At 36.7% G+C, this 21,979-nt stretch overlaps 1 protein-coding gene across 1 annotated transcript in view; it reads left to right on the forward strand.

Annotated features, from left to right (window-relative positions):
* Positions 1–6,421: 6,421 nt before the first annotated feature.
* The window catches only part of LOC131435177 (E3 ubiquitin-protein ligase listerin), a 32,286-nt gene continuing 16,728 nt past the window's right edge, over positions 6,422–21,979 (forward strand). The window contains exons 1-6 of the mRNA XM_058602797.1: positions 6,422–6,647; positions 6,888–7,480; positions 7,538–8,891; positions 9,186–10,259; positions 10,317–10,586; positions 10,649–10,875. Of these exons, the coding sequence (XP_058458780.1) occupies positions 6,615–6,647; positions 6,888–7,480; positions 7,538–8,891; positions 9,186–10,259; positions 10,317–10,586; positions 10,649–10,875 (3,551 nt within the window). The 5' untranslated portion in view covers positions 6,422–6,614. The remainder of the gene's footprint in view (positions 6,648–6,887; positions 7,481–7,537; positions 8,892–9,185; positions 10,260–10,316; positions 10,587–10,648; positions 10,876–21,979) is intronic.

Here is a 21,979-nt window from a genome sequence, read left to right on the forward strand (position 1 = left end):
TGTACGAGACACCGTCAGAACGATGGCACCGAAACAGGTAGAAAAACAGATTTGTACCGTCACTAACACATTCAATTACGAACGGCAATGCGAAAGCGAATGTTGAACACATTTTTATACTAGTATGGGGCCGTGTAAAAATATGCCATGCGAAACAGGGTTGCCATATAAACAGGTTAATCTGTTTTATTATTAATATTATTATTATTATTATTATTATTATTATTATTATTATTATTATTATTACTATTATTATTATTATTCTTATTATTATTATTATTATTATTACTATCATTATTATTATTAGAATGACTCTTGCATACCGAAGATCGTCGATACATTTCAGACCAGCCCATTGCAATTGTCTCGTACTGAAATTTCGAGAAGAATCAGATATCTTCGAACTTTGTAGCATCAGTAAAAATAAACTACAAATTTGTCGTACCTAGCCTGCTATATTAGCAAATTATAAAAGAATTGTTTCAAGTTTGGAATATATAGTTGTAGAATAGTAGCTGTTTAATGTAACTAATCTGTATTTTAATGTAGGTACATCGCTTCAAACTCTATTAGTGGAAAAGAGGAAATCTTGCACAATTCATACAATCAATCAACTAACTGATATTCGGAAAAGTGATGGGAGCGTATCAGTTTTTTCGTATTCACGACATCCAGTTATGTCTCTGACATTACCCACCCACCTTTTTATTTGCAGGTGTCGCTAATTCAGTTTTGCGATAATGTGCCAATAGATCAAAACCTTTTAAATAAAAACAAAAAAATGACTGAATCAAGTGGCATTGGCTTCGGTTGACGTCGTGATTTTTAGTATAAGTAGGCGGAAAATGCTTTTTTGATTAATTTTAAATGAATTTTCATAAAAACTGTAAAAAATTTCCCACATTGGTAGAATTATTTTTTATTATTTTGATTTTCCGCTGATCTAATATAATCGGCGGCATGATTAACATGTGATAATTGGCGCGGTGTGTCGAAATTATCGGCGACGGCGGCGCACAGGTCTCCTTGTAGTATTCTCGTTTCTCAAGACAGGTATGCAAACAGGAAATTTCAAGCAAAATATTTTAGCCACGGCATGTCACGATGTGTGTTTTTTAAACATGATGTATATAGGATTCAGTACTCGCTGAGAGTTAGGCTGCAGACAGAGTGGAGGCCGGAAGTTGAGCCGAGCTTGGCGCTGACCACAGCGGGAAATATACATACAGCAAATCAAAGGGACCCTGTCAGAGTGAAGCTAAGCAGATTTCTTTCTTGTACCCTGTAAGGGACCCTTCGATTTGCTGTTAAAGCTTTTATGCCCGGTTTTGGTCTGCTAATGCCAGTTACCTGTTCGGCTCAGCTTCTCGTGTTTTCTCTGTCTGCAGCCTGTCTGTTTTTCTCTGTCTGTCGCCTGTCTGTCATAAGAGTAGACGAAATTTTCTCTTTAGTCTGGTGGTAGAATTTGTACTCTATTTTTCATAGTTCGTTACAATTCTATTTTTCTATTTTTTTTTCGTTCAACAAACCCGACAGACAGAGGGCCATTGTTGAGCCATTTTTAATGTGAGTTGAAGCTTCGTTGAACTAGTTTTTATAGAGAATTTTGAAAATGTTTAACTACCTTTTTTTAAACGAACACAATTATCTGTAGAATACTTCTACCACAGACTAACAGACAGGACACTCAAATTAGATTCTTCAATCATTTTAACGGTCATTTCGAATATTCCTTTATTTGGGACAGTACTCACATGTGTCATGATGGCGCCACGTTACCCTATCAAAAACATCATGTCTGTCATCTAGACTGTGTTTATTTTTTTTATTTACCAACAGAGTTGCCATTCATACAGAATTACCTGTAATGTATTGATTTGTATACGTCCATGCGAATGTCATGCAGGATACAGATTTAATACATATTGCCAAAACTATATACATAATTGTGCCTATTTCTCATCCTCCAACGCAAGACAAAATCGAACCCGTTTTGTTACAATATTTACTTGCTTCTGGTCTGCCGCCACCTAATTTCTGGTGAAAACTACCAACACAATAAAAAATAGTCTAGATGAACAACGTTGAGTCAAATAAATGGTTACCTTCCAACATCGCGAAAAAGTTAAATATATCATCAACGTAATCCAATAATTTATTGTGACGTTTCGTTTTCAAATATTTTGTTGAAATCAGGCATCCCTGCAACCAGCTGATCGGTGTTGACAAACGAGGGGAAACCAACTAGTAAGAAAACTTTTACATAACACAAGGGGTGTACAGATAGTAAATAGTTCGCGCAGTACAATATAGGTGGAGCTAGTGCATCACGAAAAATTATTTTTTATAAGAATTTACTCATACTGTCATGTCTGTTAGTCTGTGCTTCTACTTCGCGTAGAATAACAAAACATTTTTTGTGTACATGAAGAAAACACTCAATACTCACTCTATTTTTTTTAGGAAAGAAAACAACAACAAACTGATTCGTACAATATTCCACTCAACGCCAAAACTATTTAACCGCTTTCTCAATGGGATTAGACAGACCTTTTGAAACATGCTTATAAAATGGTATTCAGAGTTACTTACTTTCAAATGATTTAGTAACAGTAACGCTATTTTTGTTAGTAGGAGTGAGTCGCTAAGCACCAACGATTTTTTCAGCCAAAACCGGAATGATAAACTGTGTTCATGGTTGTGCCACCGATGCAGATATTGTGCTCCAGAGCGCTACATGTTGTGCTTCAGAATGGGAACGAATGTGCTTCCTGTTATGAGGAATAAGTGTCTGGTTGTTGCTTGTGCGAAATAATAAATAACCATAGTATGTTCAATTCAAGTGCTGAGCAACCCGTGGACAACTTGACAGATCCCATACATCGAGAATATAAGTAAAAGTTTTGGTTCTCTGGTTCCACAATGGCGTCGTAAATGGAATAACATTTGGAAATAAAGTATTTGTTTTTCGACAATCTGCGGTTTAAATTTTTATATTTAAACAAGTAAAAAAAATTTTGATAGTATTTCTTGACATTAATAAATTAATTATGATGATAAGTTACTATGGTTTAGTACAGGGTGATTTTTTAAGAGCTTGAGAACTTTTTTAAACAATAAAACGCATAAAATTTGCAAAATCTCATCGGTTCTTTATTTTAAACGTTAGATTGGTACATGACATTTACTTTTTGAAGATAATTTCATTTAAATGTTGACCGCGGCTGCGTCTTAGGTGGTCCATTCGGAAAGTCCAATTTTGGGCAACTTTTTCGAGCATTTCGGCCGGAATAGCCCGAATTTCTTCGGAAATGTTGTCTTCCAAAGCTGGAATAGTTACTGGCTTATTTCTGTAGACTTTAGACTTGACGTAGCCCCACAAAAAATAGTCTAAAGGCGTCAAATCGCATGATCTTGGTGGCCAACTTACCGGTCCATTTCTTGAGATGAATTGTTCTCCGAAGTTTTCCCTCAAAATGGCCATAGAATCGCGAGCTGTGTGGCATGTAGCGCCATCTTGTTGAAACCACATGTCAACCAAGTTCAGTTCTTCCATTTTTGGCAACAAAAAGTTTGTTAGCATCGAACGATAGCGATCGCCATTCACTGTAACGTTGCGTCCAACAGCATCTTTGAAAAAATACGGTCCAATGATTCCACCAGCGTACAAACCACACCAAACAGTGCATTTTTCGGGATGCATGGGCAGTTCTTGAACGGCTTCTGGTTGCTCTTCACTCCAAATGCGGCAATTTTGCTTATTTACGTAGCCATTCAACCAGAAATGAGCCTCATCGCTGAACAAAATTTGTCGATAAAAAAGCGGATTTTCCGAATGGACCACCTAAGACGCAGCCGCGGTCAACATTTAAATGAAATTATCTTCAAAAAGTAAATGTCATGTACCAATCTAACGTTTAAAATAAAGAACCGATGAGATTTTGCAAATTTTATGCGTTTTATTGTTTAAAAAAGTTCTCAAGCTCTTAAAAAATCACCCTGTATGAGTATAATTTTTCTCTTTTCATCAATAGAAAGTTTAAAAGCAGTTCATGACATTTCAATGAACAATAATCGTGAAGTAATTTATTCTACTGAATCTTGAAAAACAATACTACTAATTTGCAAACCAAGATTCAATCTATGGTTCCCTTATCTTTATCCGAGTCGTTAGAAGATCATCCAATGATAACAAATACATGGCTTACATTATCTCCAAACCATTATTTCCTCTTCACAGATAGTCTGAGTGCAATTGAAGCCATTCGCTCAAACGCTGCTGGCAAAAATGAACCGTTTTTCTTGGGTAAAATAAAACAGTGTCTGAACGACATATTGAATAATAATTATCTAATCACAATAGTTTGGGTTCCGGCTCATTGCTCCATTCCAGGCAATGAAAGAGCCGATATTTTAGCCAAACGTGGTGCTATTGAGGGTGAAATTTATGAGAGACCGATTGCTTTCAACGAATTCTATAGCGCGTCTCGCCAAAGAACACTTGCCAGCTGGCAAGCTTCTTGGGATAAAGATGATCTGGGTCGGTGGATGCACTCAATTATTCCTAAAATATCGACAAAGGCATGGTTCAGGGGACTGGATGTGAGTAGAGATTTCATTCGTGTGATGTCCAGACTCATGTCCAATCACTACACGTTAGATGCACATCTCCTTCGAATTGGACTTTCCGAGACTAATCATTGTGCTTGCGGCGAAGGTTACCGCGATATTGACCATATTGTTTGGACATGCGTGGAGTTTCGTGATGTCAGATCTCAACTAATAAATTCCTTGCGTACCCAAGGTAGACTATCCAATGTCCCAGTTCGCGACATTCTTGCTTGTCGTGACCTTCCATACATGAAACTTCTTTATCATTTCATTAAATCCATTGGAGTTCCAATTTAAATTTTATTTTATGTTAAACTGTTTTCTCTTCCATGAGTTCAACCAATAGCCAACTATAGGATATTGAATATAAGTGGTGAACTGATACAAACAATCCTGAAATAGTTATAAGATCATGTACAAAATAAATGTATTTTATTTAATGTAATTAAAATAGCAACTCGCTTGATAAAAACAGTGTTTAGATTAACTAATGAGTACCAACATACTAATATGATATTCGAAATGTATTAGGTTTAAACTACTATGTATTGTGGATGCCACGGCGAAGAAAAACTTATGTATATTGCCTATGAAATAAACGTATTTATGAAAAAAAAAAAAAAATACATGGCTACTAATTCTTTGCGTGTTCATAGATACAACTAAATACGTTAGGTACTCTTTAGTCACACACCACATTTCGAAAAACACTTCATTTCTAACTCTATCAATTACTATTAATAGTAATCTTTTCAGAACAAAGAGAAAACTTTGGGCAGAGTGAATTAAAATATAGAAAAATTACAAAATACGTATGTTTGTAGATTTATGACGGGTATTATGGATGAGTTTGTTGCTATGCAGCGCTGTTAGAAAAATCGCAATATTTTCATTTCATTTATGAGGTCTTACGTGAGTCACAATATGAAAATTACGCTCTTTTTAAATATATTGCTGGAATCATACACCGAAACCGTAAATAACGTGATGAAGTACTGGTTTCTCTTGTAAACTTTTTGTTTCGTAAATCATTGCACCCGTATTGTTTAGGTACACTAGCGCCGTCCTGAATTCAGTGGAACACATATGAAACAGGCTCATTAGGTTTTTTACCGTGACTGCTAACCTCAATCGGATGAACACATTTTGACAGGTCAGCAGTACTGTTTGTAAACAGAAATTTCTTTTGTTTGTTTATTGACAAATTGGATCAGACCATTTACGGTCCGAATCGCCTAAATAAAGTTTTAAAACATTTGTTCACGATTGAATACGGCTCGTTTTTGATATATATTAAATAAAAGAGACTTGTTGCAAAGTGTAAAGATGATTGTTTTAGATGTGCTCTTCGATTTTTGTTTAAGCTTGTTTGTAAACAGTACCGCTGAACTGTCAATGATGAATACTTGTTCATTTGTGTCGTCACGATAAAAAACCTAATTTCTGTTAGGTTGTGTATGGGTTGATGCAGAGTGTCAATTACCCAACATTTATGCATTTAAATACAATATGCTCACAAATTGAGCAATTTTAAGGTAATTATTCAAATATATGTAATAAATCTCACTCGAAATTTGAATGCTTATTACATTTTTTTGCTTATGTACAAATAAAATATTACTCAGTAAATTATTTCATTTTACCCAAATATAGTTTCTAGTAGAAAAAAAACCCTCAAATTTGAGTAACTAAGTAGTTGTTCCACTTTTGTTCAGATGAGTTGGATCTTACTCATTTTTGAGTAACTTTTTTAAGCGTGTTAACGTTTCCTTACTGTCATTTGCCGGGAAATATTTACGGTGTTCATCGTCTTGTGTTCTCGCTGTTTTCGTTTCTGGCTTGACGTTACCGTAGGCAGGTGGCAAAATAGTGTGTATTTAGTGATTACAGCGTTCGATTTTTCTTCACTTTTGTTAATTTCTAACAAATACCTTTAGTAAAGATAACAAAAATTGTTGATTTTTTTTCCAAAAAATCCAACAACAGTTTTGTAAATCGTGATAATGGGTGGCAAACGAACAAAAAATAATACTAAGGTATGTTATATTTACATTGCTATAGATTCATAAATAATGTTAAAGTTTGTGTTAATAATGATGTTCCTACATTGTTTAGGGTTTTGTCAAATATTTGGATATTCTAGTTAATATTTACAGTTCATTTCCGTGTATGGGGCGATACTTGTTCTAGATGTTGAATGTTTTGCTATTTCACAATGTTATCTTCAGAGTGTGATTAGAAAATTTAATAAGAGACTTTATTGAAATTTATTTCAGCCCTCTAGCAGCGGTCGCAGTGCGGAAATGTTGGGTACAACCGTGCCAACATTGTTTGGCTTTACCACTCTTGATAGCAGTAAGATTCCGGTGGTTCCGAGCTTTGTTCAAATTGAAAGTCACGGCGAGGATATCGATCCCAATCTAGACGACACGTATCAGATTGTGCTGAAAAAGATGCTGAAAAAGGATCCTGTCACAAAAACAAAAGCTCTGCAGGAATTCACCGAGCTCATTGGCAAATCTGATTTGGAAGTTGTGAAGGCAGTCCTTCCGTTTTGGCCTCGTTTGTACTCGAATTTGTCTACGGATGTGGAGCATCGCGTTCGCGAAACTGCTCAGCAAGCACAGTCGGCAGTCGTAGCAAAGGCGGGTAAGCACATTGCCCCGTTTTTGAAGCAACTGGCACCGGCATGGATATCCGCTCAGTATGACACCTACGCACCGGCATCCAGCATAGCAGGCCAATCGTTCAACAGTGCGTTTCCTCCTAGCAAGTTATGTGAGGTATTTGTGTTCTGCGAGAGTGAGATACTTGATTATTACACTAAAAATCTCACCGTCCATACAGCTATCACTCTGAGCAATCCTAAGTAAGTTTTTGTAAGCCTTACGAATTATAGTCTCATTTTAAACTTCGTTCGTTTCAGGTCGCACTCACCTGAAGAATGCGAAAACAAGTACCAACGTGTTCTTATCGCCAGTTTGCGCGGGTATGCACTGTACATCAGTAAGCTACCAAACGAGCAACTGAAAAAGTCGGTGGCCAAGAATGCTTTGTTGCTGAACAACACTAAATTTTGGTCCTACCATAAGCATAAAACACCAGCCATTCGTGCCGCATGGTTCGAGGTGATCTCTGCTCTTCTTCAGTTCGGAACGTTTTTGATCGAGCAGCATCAGCAGCAAATTACAACCAGCGTATTTCAGTTTCTAGACGAAACTGACCCGACTGTTGTGATGCATGTCTGGAGCTCCATTGTTCTGGTGCAAACGAAAATCGCCCCGTGGCATACCTATTTAAACTTTGACAAAGCAGTTTTCCCGAAGTTATGGAAAGTACTGAAAAGTGGAGCCAGTGGAAATGCTGCTTGTGTTTTTCCGCATATGCTGCCGCTGGTGTCGAAATTCACAAAAGAAGTTCTACAAGATAAACTTGACAAATTCTATACATTATTTTTCGAGAGCATCAACGAAGGGTTGCGTACAGTGCATTCAAGCCGGTCCGATGTATCAGCTATTTCCCAAGCATACTACGAAGTTTTCCAATATATAGTTAATCAAACGGTCAAAAATGTTGATCAGTCTTCTCACCATATAAAACAATTCTGCGAGAAAATGTTGGAGGATCATTTAGTGAAAGTAATTGAATGGTGTATTATGACCGAATCTTCGTGCGGTAGATTTATTTTTGGTAATATTGCGACATTGTTAGATCACTGGTGCCATTATAGTGCAAGCAACGAAATTTACGAACAACTTCTGGTAACCTTTTGGAACAGACTGTACGAAGTTATTGAACAAAGTTTAAACGACGCTGTAAGAATTGAACAGATCACCCATTCGCATGTTGAACTGATCCAGAATCTGAAACGAACTTCTCACAAACGGGTAAAGTTTAACAGTGAATCGGTTGAACGACAGCCAGGGCAGGGTACGGAATCTAATGCATCATCCGCTGAGCACGCCGATTGGTTTAAGCAACAACTTCAAACATTGGTATACAAAGTTTGTGCCCTGTATGTTGATCGTATTGATAGTGTCCGTGATCCGGCCTACATTATCGAGCTGGAAAATCTCATTCGTCAGTTCCAATGTGTTGAACTGTTCCAGTTTCTTGCCAAGGGCGACAGATGCCAAATTGAAAATCTGCTTGATACCTTGGTGGCCAATTGGCTGGATGATGAGAGACTGCAGTTGGAGTACGTTGTAGAGATTGTATTAATTTTGTATAAATATCTGACGGAGCAGGAGCAGATGACATTACTGAACAAATGGATAAAGGTAAGTGACACGAAATCGGTTAAGCTAAACAGATTCAAACCATTTGACCCTTAGTGATATGAATTAGAAACCTAGTTCTTCTTTGAATTGAAATAACAGTGCAGAAACTTCTCATGAGTCGTTCAATCTTTCGTCCATACTACCATATGCCTTGTGCTCATTACAAAACGAGATTCTAATGAAACTCATATAGACCTCGTCGTTCTCGATATTTGACTTGATATCCACTTGTAGAATAAGTTCCCTTGAAAGCTCACAAGATTTACACCGATCTTAAATGAACTATTCTTACAGCTTGCCAACCAAACCGTTCGCCGCTGGTTGATACTGCGTGCCTTGAGTCATCCGCTGTGCCAGGATCCAAACATTACGAAGTTTCTTACGCAACCGGAAGTCAGCCAGTATTTGATTGATTGTGCTCGTGGCGTGACGCAGGGAAACACAAAGGAAAATATGATTTTGCTGCACAAATGCTTCCTAATCTCGGATAGTGGCGATGTTCTGATCGATCCGGAAACGTGTAGCAGTATCATCAGGACACTGGCGAGTCCGTTGAAGGACGATAGTGAAATAGAACTGAAGGATACGTGTGCTAGTTTTCTAGCGCAAATAATGCCCGTGATTTGCGGAGATAGTCGACAGCGGGAACTGCAGCAGCGTATGTTTGTTATGCTGTTTGATTTCAGTGCCGAGAATAGTGTTAGTGATTATCTTTCCGGAGATACACTTTGGGAGGTAACTACGGCATGGCAGGATGCCCTTTCCAGTGAGGATTTGACGTTGGAACCAAGTTTGGCTGATGAATGTATCAAGATTATCAACAAGGAATTAGGAATTCTCTCCCGAGGGTCGGACTGCAATCTGGATGGATTTGAAAAATTGGCAGAAATTTGCGCGAAATTGATGATGTGTTCCACTGAATCGAACAAGAACAACATCAGCGAGAGGTGTAAGCAGATTGATGTTCTGTTGGGAAGCATGCTGGAGCGTTGTGCCAAAGAGAAACATTCGTTTGGGGACACCATGGATAAATTCGCAAATTATGTTGAGCTTCTGAATGGTAATTTAATAACCAATGATGAAGTGTATAGCCTAGATTCGCCATCCGGAGCATTCGTGGAAAGTTTACGGAACTGGTTTGCGCAAGACTTTTTCTGTCTGAGTGTGATATCCAAGATCAGCTGCAATCCTAAACGAAAAAGTCGCGGTGATTCTGTGATGGATCACGATGGCGATGAATGCGACGATGAGTGTTCCGAAAACAATGGAAATTATCTTCTCTGCTGGTCGGAGCTGTTTTACGAGAACATTTTGTCTGTGATACATACTGTAGCCATCGGTGATACCCTACTGTACAACACTAATAATGTAAAGTTTTGCGATAGTAAAGATCGAAAATTTTATTGACATTGAATTTATTTACAGCTTGACAGTGCAGTTGAGACAATTATTTTAAGCATACAGGAAAAAATGGCACTGATGCTAAAAAGCTTGCCAGAGGACATTTTGCGAAAAATTAAAGAACGTTTATTCTGTTTGGCGAATACTTCCGGTTTACTGTGGGCCAAGTCACTCGTTTGCTTACTCGAAATGGAACAATATTCGGACACTGACAATGGTGCTGTGTTGTTGTATGAAGATGCTTCCACGGTGACCAACAGCGAGAACTTAATAAGTTATATCAATATTTTGCAGGTACGGCCAACAAGTCGAAATTCAAAACCCCTTCTTGCATTCAAACCCTTTTTCATTTATAGGTACTGTCGCGCAAAATGACACCGAAATGTTTACCGATTCGACCTAATCTGTTTGAAAATTATTTCGATGTTCTGGTGAAGCTTGCCGCCACCCGTTGTTTGATAGAGAATCACTTTTCGTCCGATTTCAATGAGGTCGGTGATAAGAAAATAATCGGAAACACGTTGATCGTTTTGCACGAAGTGATCAGTAAGCAGAATGACAGTAAATGTTTACTCTATAATTGGTAAGTATCGAAATAATAGTGTAGTATAATTCGAATCAGGCACTGGCTAAAAGTCTTTAATAAAGAAAACTAAACTAAAACTAACTAATTCGAATGATGGATTAGGTGCAACTATGAAAACCGCGAAAATGTTACCGCAGAGATGGGACCCGAACCCATAGCTACCTCATATCCAGGGAAATTGTTTTTCCGATTAATTGCCTTGTTGGATACTTCAACTTTCCAAATCTGTTGCTTCGTATTTCTCGGAGTGAACTCAAAAACGTTGTGAACAGCATGCTAGACTATCAACGAAAGAAAGGCCTAGTTTTATTTACTTATCCAACAAACCTTCTCCCATCTATCCACAATGTTGATACTTCTAAATTTCTAAACAAATCTTGCTTATTATAATATCATTTCTGTTCAGGATGAAAACTGTTTTCCTATAACTTCTCGACTGAATAATACAATTTAATTCATAGAGTTCTATCATTTGAAATACATATAATTTCCATCGAACTTCTTTTTTCTTGCTCGTGTTGATCTACGTAATTAACTGTTAGTTGTTCCACTTATGTTAATTTCTTGACTCGATCTTGCAGAGTTTTCTTCCCGCAAAACATCAGGATGTCCTTCGCCCTGGCACCACGTCCAACTAGAAGCAAGGTTCTAGGTGGAGGTGGTGTCAGGGCGAACCCCCGGAATGGTTCATCATCTTCGGAGTCTTCGTATCGCCTCTTTCTATCTTGGTCAGGCCTAGTTGTGCATTCCTCTATCTGAAGCGCCACTTTGCGCCTACGTTCCATTTTTTCAGCAATTCTAATCTGCCCCCTGTGGGCCGAGATCAATGCTGATCTGATCGCGTTCTGAAAAACATTCATTGAAATTCTTTTAATATATTTCGGTTCTAACCATCTTTGCGTTTCATTAATTTTATAATTTCTATAGAAAACCTTGTCTCCTGCAACAAGTTTAGAAAAAGGATCTGTTATTTCCTTTTCAAATTTGTTTGTCTCAGACTGCTCATTTGCGTTTTACCTTTTTTTTATATATATAAAAATAGGTATAGAATTCGCTCAAACTTTAGAAAAATTTTCCGATGCCCGGAGGGCCGAATGACATATACCAATCGATTCAACTCGACGAACTGAACAAATGTCCGCGTGTGTGTATGTGTGTGTGTCTGTATGTGTGTTGTCAACTAAGAGGTCGAGATTTCAGAGATAGCTGGACCGATTTTGATCAAACTAGTCGCAAATGAAAGGTCTCTCCGTCACCCAAAACGCTATTGAATGGTTTTGAGATCGGATGTTTACTTTTTGAGTTATACGAAGTTCTATGTCAAAATTTTCAGTTTTGTCGTGAATACGACTTACTTTACTATGGGGTGCCTTTTCAAAATTTACCCTCTGAGAGAGTGATAAGTTTTTGATCGTGAATATCTCTTGTTGTATCTAACGAATCAACATAATTTTTGCTACATGCCATCGGAAATATGATCACAATTTTATGATAAAATTTTCAGTTGTGTGACATAATCTCAAATAGTTCAAAATTAAACTTTTCTGAAATGTTTGGTATAAACGAGTATCAAAGAGGATAATTCATATGGCGCGTTTGCCTTTCTCGTATTTTGAAAGCTCATAGCTCAGTGATCTGTGGAAGGATTTATATAATCTAACTACCAATAGAATCGAAATTTTTCAACTTAAACGTGTATAGCAAGAGCATTGAAGTATTTCAATAGTACACTATTGAAAAACCTATCTCATTTGACCCATGTCAACACCAGCCAATCAGAACGCGTTCTGAGGAAGAAAAGAAAATAGCTGCTGCTGTACAACAAATCGTTCAAGAAAAATGTTTCCAAAAGTGGTGAATATCGTAGTGAGTTCCTCAATTTGGTCCTTCTGAATGCTAGAAACGAATCCCTACAGCATATTGATAGTCTCTTTCAATAAATTATGCAAATCCGAAATGAAATAATCGACATTGAAATTCTATATGCGGCTATTTTTATAGCCGTTAGGACCGCCCATTAGTGAAAAAGCTACAAACGAAATCACACAAAAGGAAATCTCTTAACAAAAATTGAATCAGTTTGGATTCTATCGCCACTGCGAGCAGATGTGTTTTGTGTCGTCTGCACAGCTAGTTTCGCTTTCGACAAGAGCGATTACGTCACAGCTGCCAGTCATTTCGATGGATGAAAAAGCAACGTTGGAGAGCATTATAAAAAATCAGCCGTTCTAATGGCTCTAAAATTTTTCTAAAGAACTATTAGGATTTGTTTTTCGCAAATCGCAGGTAATTATCCTCAGTTTAGTGCAAATCAAGAACAATTTGGTTAGATTTGTGCACTTTTCGCTGTGTGAAATTCACAGTAATCGAGATCAAGTGAAGCCTTTTTTGAGAAAAATGTTCCGAGTTTAATATCGTAGAGAATTCCGCAATTTGACCCTTCTGAATGCTGGAAATTAATCCCTACAGCATATTGATAGTTTTTTTCAAAAAATTTTGCAAATCCGAAATGAAATAATCGACATAAAAATTCTGTATGCGGCTATTTTTATAGCCGTTAGGACCGCCCATTAGTGGAAAAGCTACAAACGAAATCAAATAAAAGGAAATCTCTTTACAAAAATTGAATCAGTTTGGATTCTATCGCCACTGCGAGCAGATGTGTTTTGTGTCGTCTGCACAGCTAGTTTCGCTTTCGACAAGAGCGATTACGTCACAGCTGCCAGTCATTTCGATGGATGAAAAAGCAACGTTGGAGAGCATTATAAAAAATCAGCCGTTCTAATGGCTCTAAAATTTTTCTAAAGAACTATTAGGATTTGTTTTTCGCAAATCGCAGGTAATTATCCTCAGTTTAGTGCAAATCAAGAACAATTTGGTTAGATTTGTGCACTTTTCGCTGTGTGAAATTCACAGTAATCGAGATCAAGTGAAGCCTTTTTTTGCGAAAAATGTTCCGAGTTTAATATCGTAGAGAATTCCGCAATTTGACCCTTCTGAATGCTGGAAATGAATCCCTACAGCATATTGATAGTTTTTTTTCAATAAATTATGCAAATCCGAAATGAAATAATCGACATAAAAATTCTGTATGCGGCTATTTTTATAGCCGTTAGGACCGCCCATTAGTGAAAAAGCTACAAACGAAATCACACAAAAGGAAATCTCTTAACAAAAATTGAATCAGTTTGGATTCTATCGCCACTGCGAGCAGATGTGTTTTGTGTCGTCTGCACAGCTAGTTTCGCTTTCGACAAGAGCGATTACGTCACAGCTGCCAGTCATTTCGATGGATGAAAAAGCAACGTTGGAGAGCATTATAAAAAATCAGCCGTTCTAATGGCTCTAAAATTTTTCTAAAGAACTATTAGGATTTGTTTTTCGCAAACCGCAGGTAATTATCCTCAGTTTAGTGCAAATCAAGAACAATTTGGTTAGATTTGTGCACTTTTCGCTGTGTGAAATTCACAGTAATCGAGATCAAGTGAAGCTTTTTTTTGCGAAAAATGTTCCGAGTTTAATATCGTAGAGAATTACGCAATTTGTCCCTTCTGAATGCTGGAAATGAATCCCTACAGCATATTGATAGTTTTTTTTTTCAATAAATTTGCAAATGCGAAATAAAATAATCGACATTAATATTCTGTATGCGACTATTTTTATAGCCGTTAGGACCGCCCATTAGTGAAAATGCTACAAACGAAATCACGTAAAAGAAAGCTCCTAACAAAAATCTAATCAGTTTGGATTCTATCGCCAATGCGAGCAGATGTATTTTGTGCCGTTTGCAAAGCTAGTTTCGCTTCCGATAAGAGTGATTACGTCACAGCTGCCAGTCATTTCGATGGATGAATAAGCATCGTTGGAAAGCATTATAAAAAATCAGCCGTTCTAATGGCTCTAAAAGTTTTCTGAAGAACTATTAGGATGTGTTGTTCGCAAATCGAAAGAAAATATCCTCAGTTTAGTGCAAATGTAGAACAGTTTGGTTAGATTCTTGCACTTTTCGCTGTGTGAAATTCACAGTAATCGAGATCAAGTGAAGCCTTCTTTGTTTTTGCGAAAAATGTGGAAAAGGGGAATGCTTGCATAATTCATACAATTGATCAACTATTTGATATTCGGAAGTGTTAAGGAACATGTCATTTGTTTTCGTATTCACGACATCCAGTTATGTCTCTGACATTACCCACCCGCCTTTTTTTTGACAGTATCTGTCACACGTGACCTTGAAAACAGAATGTATTTTCTGATTTAGATTCCGCACGGTAATACCTATCCAACAAGCCATAGATTGTTAAAATCCGTCCATTTTCAACGGAGATATCGACATTTTCGTATAAGCGACTTTTCCCCCTATTCCAGCAGTAGGAGTTTTGTGCGCTGTATGACAAAGCAATGCTTGGGAGCAACGTGAAACATGATTTTTTATACTGTTACATACAATTGTTTCTAAGTACCGAAAAGACTGTGTACAGCATTCTTTTTCATGACATTTTTTGGCAACATAATCGTTCGAATATGACATATGTAAACCAGATGATATCAGCATTTTCGAGTTGAAAGCAATTCCATAATTATATTGATTTAAACTGTTTTCTACAAACTCAGATTAATATGAAAAGTAGTATACTCCCAAACAAGGTTCCTGAATTACGTTTGGATCCGACTTCTGATCGCGGAGCCACAGGATGATATGTGAAACGAAATTAAAATTATGCAATTCATTTTTCTCGTAGATGGCTGAACCGATCTAAGATTCAAATGAAATCTAAGAATCATCTATGATTTAAATGAGAGGTCTTAAAATCCTATAAAACATCTTACTTTTTAGTCAGATCCGACTTCTGGTTTAGGAGATACAGGGTGATTAGTATTAAAATGTCCAGTTCACATAAATTATTCAGGTTTATCGGGTTTGCAGATTTGGATAGTCGATTACCAAATAAATTTATTTCAGTTTAGGCGGTTTTCTTTTTGGGATCCGGAATGTACCCCCAAATATTAACTCGCACTACAATTTCTCAAAGATGTCTACACACTCATCAGGTAAATTTATCTGGTTTCGGCTACACCGATTTTAGAATTCCGGTTCCAGTATCGAATCGTTTCTCAAAGCTCAATCATTTTCTCAAAAAGGCCAAATCGAACTTCAAAAACAAAAATTCAAATTTAAGAACTTATGGTCCCATACAAAATTGATCAATTTCATCCAATTCTGGAATTACAGGATAATGAGTTTTTAAAATTCATACAGATATAGAAGAAATAAATTGTTTGGCGTATTGATTTAAGGTCATTCGAATCATTTTGGGTTATGCTAGTTCCTGAATACCGGCTCTGGAAGTACCATAAATAATGACGAAAAACTCTAAAGTGGAACTTACTTCGACATCTCATGGAATGTTCAATCGATTGTCACACGTTAAGATTGAAATTCGATACGATTTGCAGTTTCGAGATTACAGGGTAATGAGTGATTAAAATCGCAATTTGTCGTTTAAAACGACGATAGTTAAAATAATGTCATGAGAACTAAAACACCTAAGAATATCTGTTTAGCGAATTTTAATGGACTGTATGCACAAATATGCTCCATCGAAGAACATAACTCAAAGACGTGTCTTCTGGTGAAGGTATCAACTCAAACTAAAACTTTATTCCTCTTCTTTTACACGGGTAGTGGTAATCTGTAACAAATTAAACGTATAGGTGTATCAGTTGCCAAATGAAAACGGTGTGTTGCTAGAATCAACAATATCCATGCAAAAAACACATGCGGATTGATAAAAAAAGGTATCATCTCACTGCTAGGTGGATTAATCACGTTTTTCATATATAATTTGTTTTTTATAGCTCTTTCTAGGATTAGTTAAATCCAGTAATGTTTTTGGTTTGTAGTTTAATACTATGTTCACACTATGAGTTAAAACATGTTATAACTTCGATTTCATGTTTTAAGCGAAATAACATGTTTTCCCATAGCGTTATTTCATGTACAAAAACGTCACATTAAAACATGTGTAAATTTTGTACCCAATCTAGAACTCGGTCGTGCGAAGGAAACGACCGTACTGAGTTAAGATGGAACAATTTTAACTTTGAAGCAAATTGGAATTATATCAAGTCACGGTAGAAACTTCTTTGAACGGTTAAACCCGTTGCCTTCGTACAAACTCCGCTAAGGAGTGAGTATGGAACAGAAGCTTGGTAAAACTCGTTCTAGAACTATCTGAGCGAGAGGATCAACGAGGATGAATAATTTCTGAACTCCGTGCGCAAATCAATTGATTACTACAACGAACGTTTGAAATCTTCAAAACTGAAGAACTATCGTCAGATTGCCAAGAAGGGATTTTCGAAGTAGTGACTACGAGAACACTCTTCCAAGGAATGCTTAACTTTATTCAATTTTCTTGGGTTTTTATACAAGTTTTCAGCTTACATATCTAATAACAAATTCTGCAAATCGCATAGGATGAAATAAGAAGGAATGAAACGATTAACGCTCAAAACATTATCTGCGCCGGAATGGCTGGCCTATTCGATCGGTTCTTTATCTTTTATTTATTTAGGTTATCCTGTTTTACCGGTGAAAATTCTTCTGATTCGTTACATTTCCCCTTTCGTAAATCTACCTACTCGATTTACCCTTTCTAAGAATTTTATTAAATAATTGTTTTAATGAATTTAATTTCAAAATTTCAGTGCAATATTTTCTAAACTGATCACTTATTTCAAACTTATAGTCTCGGATATATACGTCCAGAAGTAACCGGTGTAGCTGATTCTTCGACGAGTATTGCTGTCTCCTGGATGTCTCTTGTAGTATTGTTGGTAGATGCCTCATCCTTTGGGTCAACAGAGATGACCCTCATTTGTCGTACTGCATTACGATGCGATAGCAATGTAGTTAGCGAGTCCCAAAAAGATGCCAGTAGTTGCCATCCGAATCCATATATATCGTATATGATTCTTCCATGCACGATTGTGTCGATGACGAATTTCACTAATCGACCAATCATGTATAATCCAATTGCAGTTGAAGTGATGTTTCCAAGCCAGGTAGACTAATACATGATTTTCATCCAATATCTTGTTATTGCACTGTCGATTATATCTCCGAAAACTAGCGTTCCGAAATTTAATCCTTGTTCATTTGGTTGTTGTCCCAGCAATACCTTATGTAAAACATTTGTTGCTACTCTGCGATCGCCTTGCTCGTAAATCATATTTCGCATTTTTTTAAGACTATCAGCGTCGTAAACACCACTTTGCATCAGATTTGGTAGTGGTGTATAAGACCAAGTTGTAACGATATCTGAAGTTAATTTTTCTGCTGGTACTGTTTCTCGTAATCGTCCGTCAGCTGTGTACCACTTTCCGCCGAACATAAACTTTGCTGGTAGTAATGGTGTACAATATATTTTTCAATTCCACGGTTTTGAAGTATGCGTGTGACTGGTGCCAAAAACATTGATTTATTGTTGTAATCAACTAGAATCTCTTGAAAGCATCGAGATTCTAATCGTGGAGTCACATACACTGGTTTGCATTCAATTATGTGAAGTACTTCACCAGCTACAACAGCAGTGTATCCTGATCTCTTAATAATACTGGAAACAAACTAATCGAGAATAAATGTTTTTCCGAAATTGTGCTGTATACTATAACTTCACCCATGAATTTAATTTGATTATTTTTTTGTTTTATTAACCTATCCTTCGAATATTACTTCAAATTCACTGTCTTCACATCGTCGATTCATATCAACATCCCATGTTGGATATCCTTCCTCAGCGTCCAAGTATCTTCCGTGAGCAAAAGAACAAGTTAGACCACTTTTTAGCAAAAATTGATTACTCTCAACATCCACTGTTGCCGTATAGTCATAGAGTGAAATAGCATATTCGTAATAAACTAGAGCTCCTGTCCATGTATAAAATTTGGTTCTGTAGATTCCTCCATCACAAGAACTTCCAAATACTCTTCCTATGATAAATTCTTCTCCTCTAATTGTACTGTTTAATTGTAGCTCTTGGATTAATACATTTTCGGCTAATGTCACGGTTCCACTAATATGAGCCTTTCTGCATTCTTCAGAAGTGAATTCCTTCACTATGTAAGCAAATCCATGTTGATAATCAGAAGTGTGTGAATGCATCCCATAATGTCGAATAGATCTCTGTATAATCACCTTGCATTGAAACACCTTTGTTTCAATTTTTGAAACTCTTTGCAGCATTTGTATTCGAAGTTCAGTTGTTGAAAGGTTATTAGTTGTAGGCAAACAAGATGCTACATCCATTAGAGAATATGTAGTCATATTAACGTCGATGTTCGCACAGTCATATGCAATTAATCCAACTAAACGATCGTTATCATTTGATACCTCAACTGAAATTGTTTGATACGAGGATAACGTAAGAATGCATTTATTCACTTGGATTGTTTCGTTATCCAAGGATGAAGTTGAGCTGAGATGTTCTCTATGACTAATCATACTAGCTCCTATCATAGATCCATCAATTTTTCCAGAATATTTGTTGTTAGCATATGCTGCATACGAAGGCAATTTAATTTCTTTATTTTCCGCTTGGGATATTTGTATTATGTTAGATACTAACTATGATGAATTTGTTCACATCGTTGCCGTCAATGTTGTCCCTAACGTGATCGTATGCGAAAAGATCCCAACTCATTGTTTTTATATCGTATTTTATGAACTTTGTATTATGATCTACAATACTAACTTCTCTGTGACCAATCATGGGCGGATTGTCATTGAAGTTGATTTTGTTAACTAGTTTCTTTGCAATGTCGCCATCTCGTTCAGGGGCACTAATCGGAAATTCACACGAATTGTATGTCTCGTACTTCTGCTCATCGTTGTTACAAGCTTCATCTTTATTGGATCGTTTTTCGACCTCGTTGATTGATGATTTTGTTGTTTTCATCAAGGGTATGTTTTAATATGTTTTTTTTTCATCACCAAACTCCTGATCCGTTGAAGAAACATATTATAAAGGGTGATTTTTTAAGAGCTTGAGAACTTTTTTAAACAATAAAACGCATAAAATTTGCAAAATCTCATCGGTTCTTTATTTTAAACGTTAGATTGGTACATGACATTTACTTTTTGAAGATAATTTCATTTAAATGTTGACCGCGGCTGCGTCTTAGGTGGTCCATTCGGAAAGTCCAATTTTGGGCAACTTTTTCTAGCATTTCGGCCGGAATAGCCCGAATTTCTTCGGAAATGTTGTCTTCCAAAGCTGGAATAGTTACTGGCTTATTTCTGTAGACTTTAGACTTGACGTAGCCCCACAAAAAATAGTCTAAAGGCGTCAAATCGCATGATCTTGGTGGCCAACTTACCGGTCCATTTCTTGAGATGAATTGTTCTCCGAAGTTTTCCCTCAAAATGGCCATAGAATCGCGAGCTGTGTGGCATGTAGCGCCATCTTGTTGAAACCACATGTCAACCAAGTTCAGTTCTTCCATTTTTGGCAACAAAAAGTTTGTTAGCATCGAACGATAGCGATCGCCATTCACTGTAACGTTGCGTCCAACAGCATCTTTGAAAAAATACGGTCCAATGATTCCACCAGCGTACAAACCACACCAAACAGTGCATTTTTCGGGATGCATGGGCAGTTCTTGAACGGCTTCTGGTTGCTCTTCACTCCAAATGCGGCAATTTTGCTTATTTACGTAGCCATTCAACCAGAAATGAGCCTCATCGCTGAACAAAATTTGTCGATAAAAAAGCGGATTTTCCGAATGGACCACCTAAGACGCAGCCGCGGTCAACATTTAAATGAAATTATCTTCAAAAAGTAAATGTCATGTACCAATCTAACGTTTAAAATAAAGAACCGATGAGATTTTGCAAATTTTATGCGTTTTATTGTTTAAAAAAGTTCTCAAGCTCTTAAAAAATCACCCTTTATTTCCATAATTCTTCATATCTGCCATTTTTAAGTTTAATGGTTTCTTCAGGTAACTTTTGTGACTCTTTTTTCTCTTGTGGCTCCGATGTATTGACCACATTGTTAAAACCAAAACCTTCAAATACGAATCGCGCAGTGCAGTCGAATTGCTTCATTTTTATCACTCCAATATGATTAGCATGAAGAAGTTTCAATATTTTCTGTTTCAAGGAAAACGGTACCACTACCCGATTCTGAAACAAAAGATTTCCTTCTGCTTCTTCCAAATCTTGATGTTGAGAATATATGCTTTTGAAACTTTTGTTAAACTTTTTTGGCCAACCGTGTTTCATGAAAGATAAAATTTGTTGTAAGAACAGATCAATCTTGGTTTCCCGTGCAATTTCCAAGAAATCAAGAGAAAACTCATTGGAGAAGTTTAAGCTATTTTCATATTGCCTTTCAATATCCTTTGGTACTCCACGATTAAGAAAAAAATATTGAGCAAAAGTCTGCGTTGCACATGTTCACCGAAGGTCTATAGAGAATATCAAATTCATATATTGACAATCCCATTATATAGCGTTGTAATCTTGTCACTAAAAGTGGTTTGTGGTCTGTATAAATAGTGAATGTTTTTCCATACAAATATTTATGGATTTTTTTACGGTTGAAACAATTGTTAGTGCTTCCAAGTGTAGAATTGGATACGATTTTTGCGCTGTGTTTAAAGAAAATGAGGTAAAATATATAGGTTTTTCTTCGCCGTTTATAATATGAGCAATCACTCCGTATTGAAAAAAAACCTGGTTTCCGTTTGTGCAACCCAAATGATTTGCTATACGGAAGACGTGTGCAAAGTTGCATTCAAATCGGAGCAACTGGTTCAATCGAAATAGAGCATAAGATAAAAAGTCTAGTCCAGTTAAAAACTGTTCCAACTTGTATCTGGCAAACGAACTAACTTCGGCTATTCCGGTCGCCTGTATCAGATTTCGAAAGTATTGGAAATACTGATCATAAATTGCAAAAAGGATCTCACTCACTTTTCTTCAAGATTCCAATCGATTTTCACTAACTTATAGGTTCAAAGGAAAAGTCATACAATTTCATACGGAATTTCTAAATTGTTGTGGATACTACTTCCGGTTTCGGAACTACAGGGTAAA

This window comes from Malaya genurostris, chromosome 3, assembly GCF_030247185.1.
Source record: "Malaya genurostris strain Urasoe2022 chromosome 3, Malgen_1.1, whole genome shotgun sequence".
NCBI lineage: Eukaryota > Metazoa > Arthropoda > Insecta > Diptera > Culicidae > Malaya > Malaya genurostris.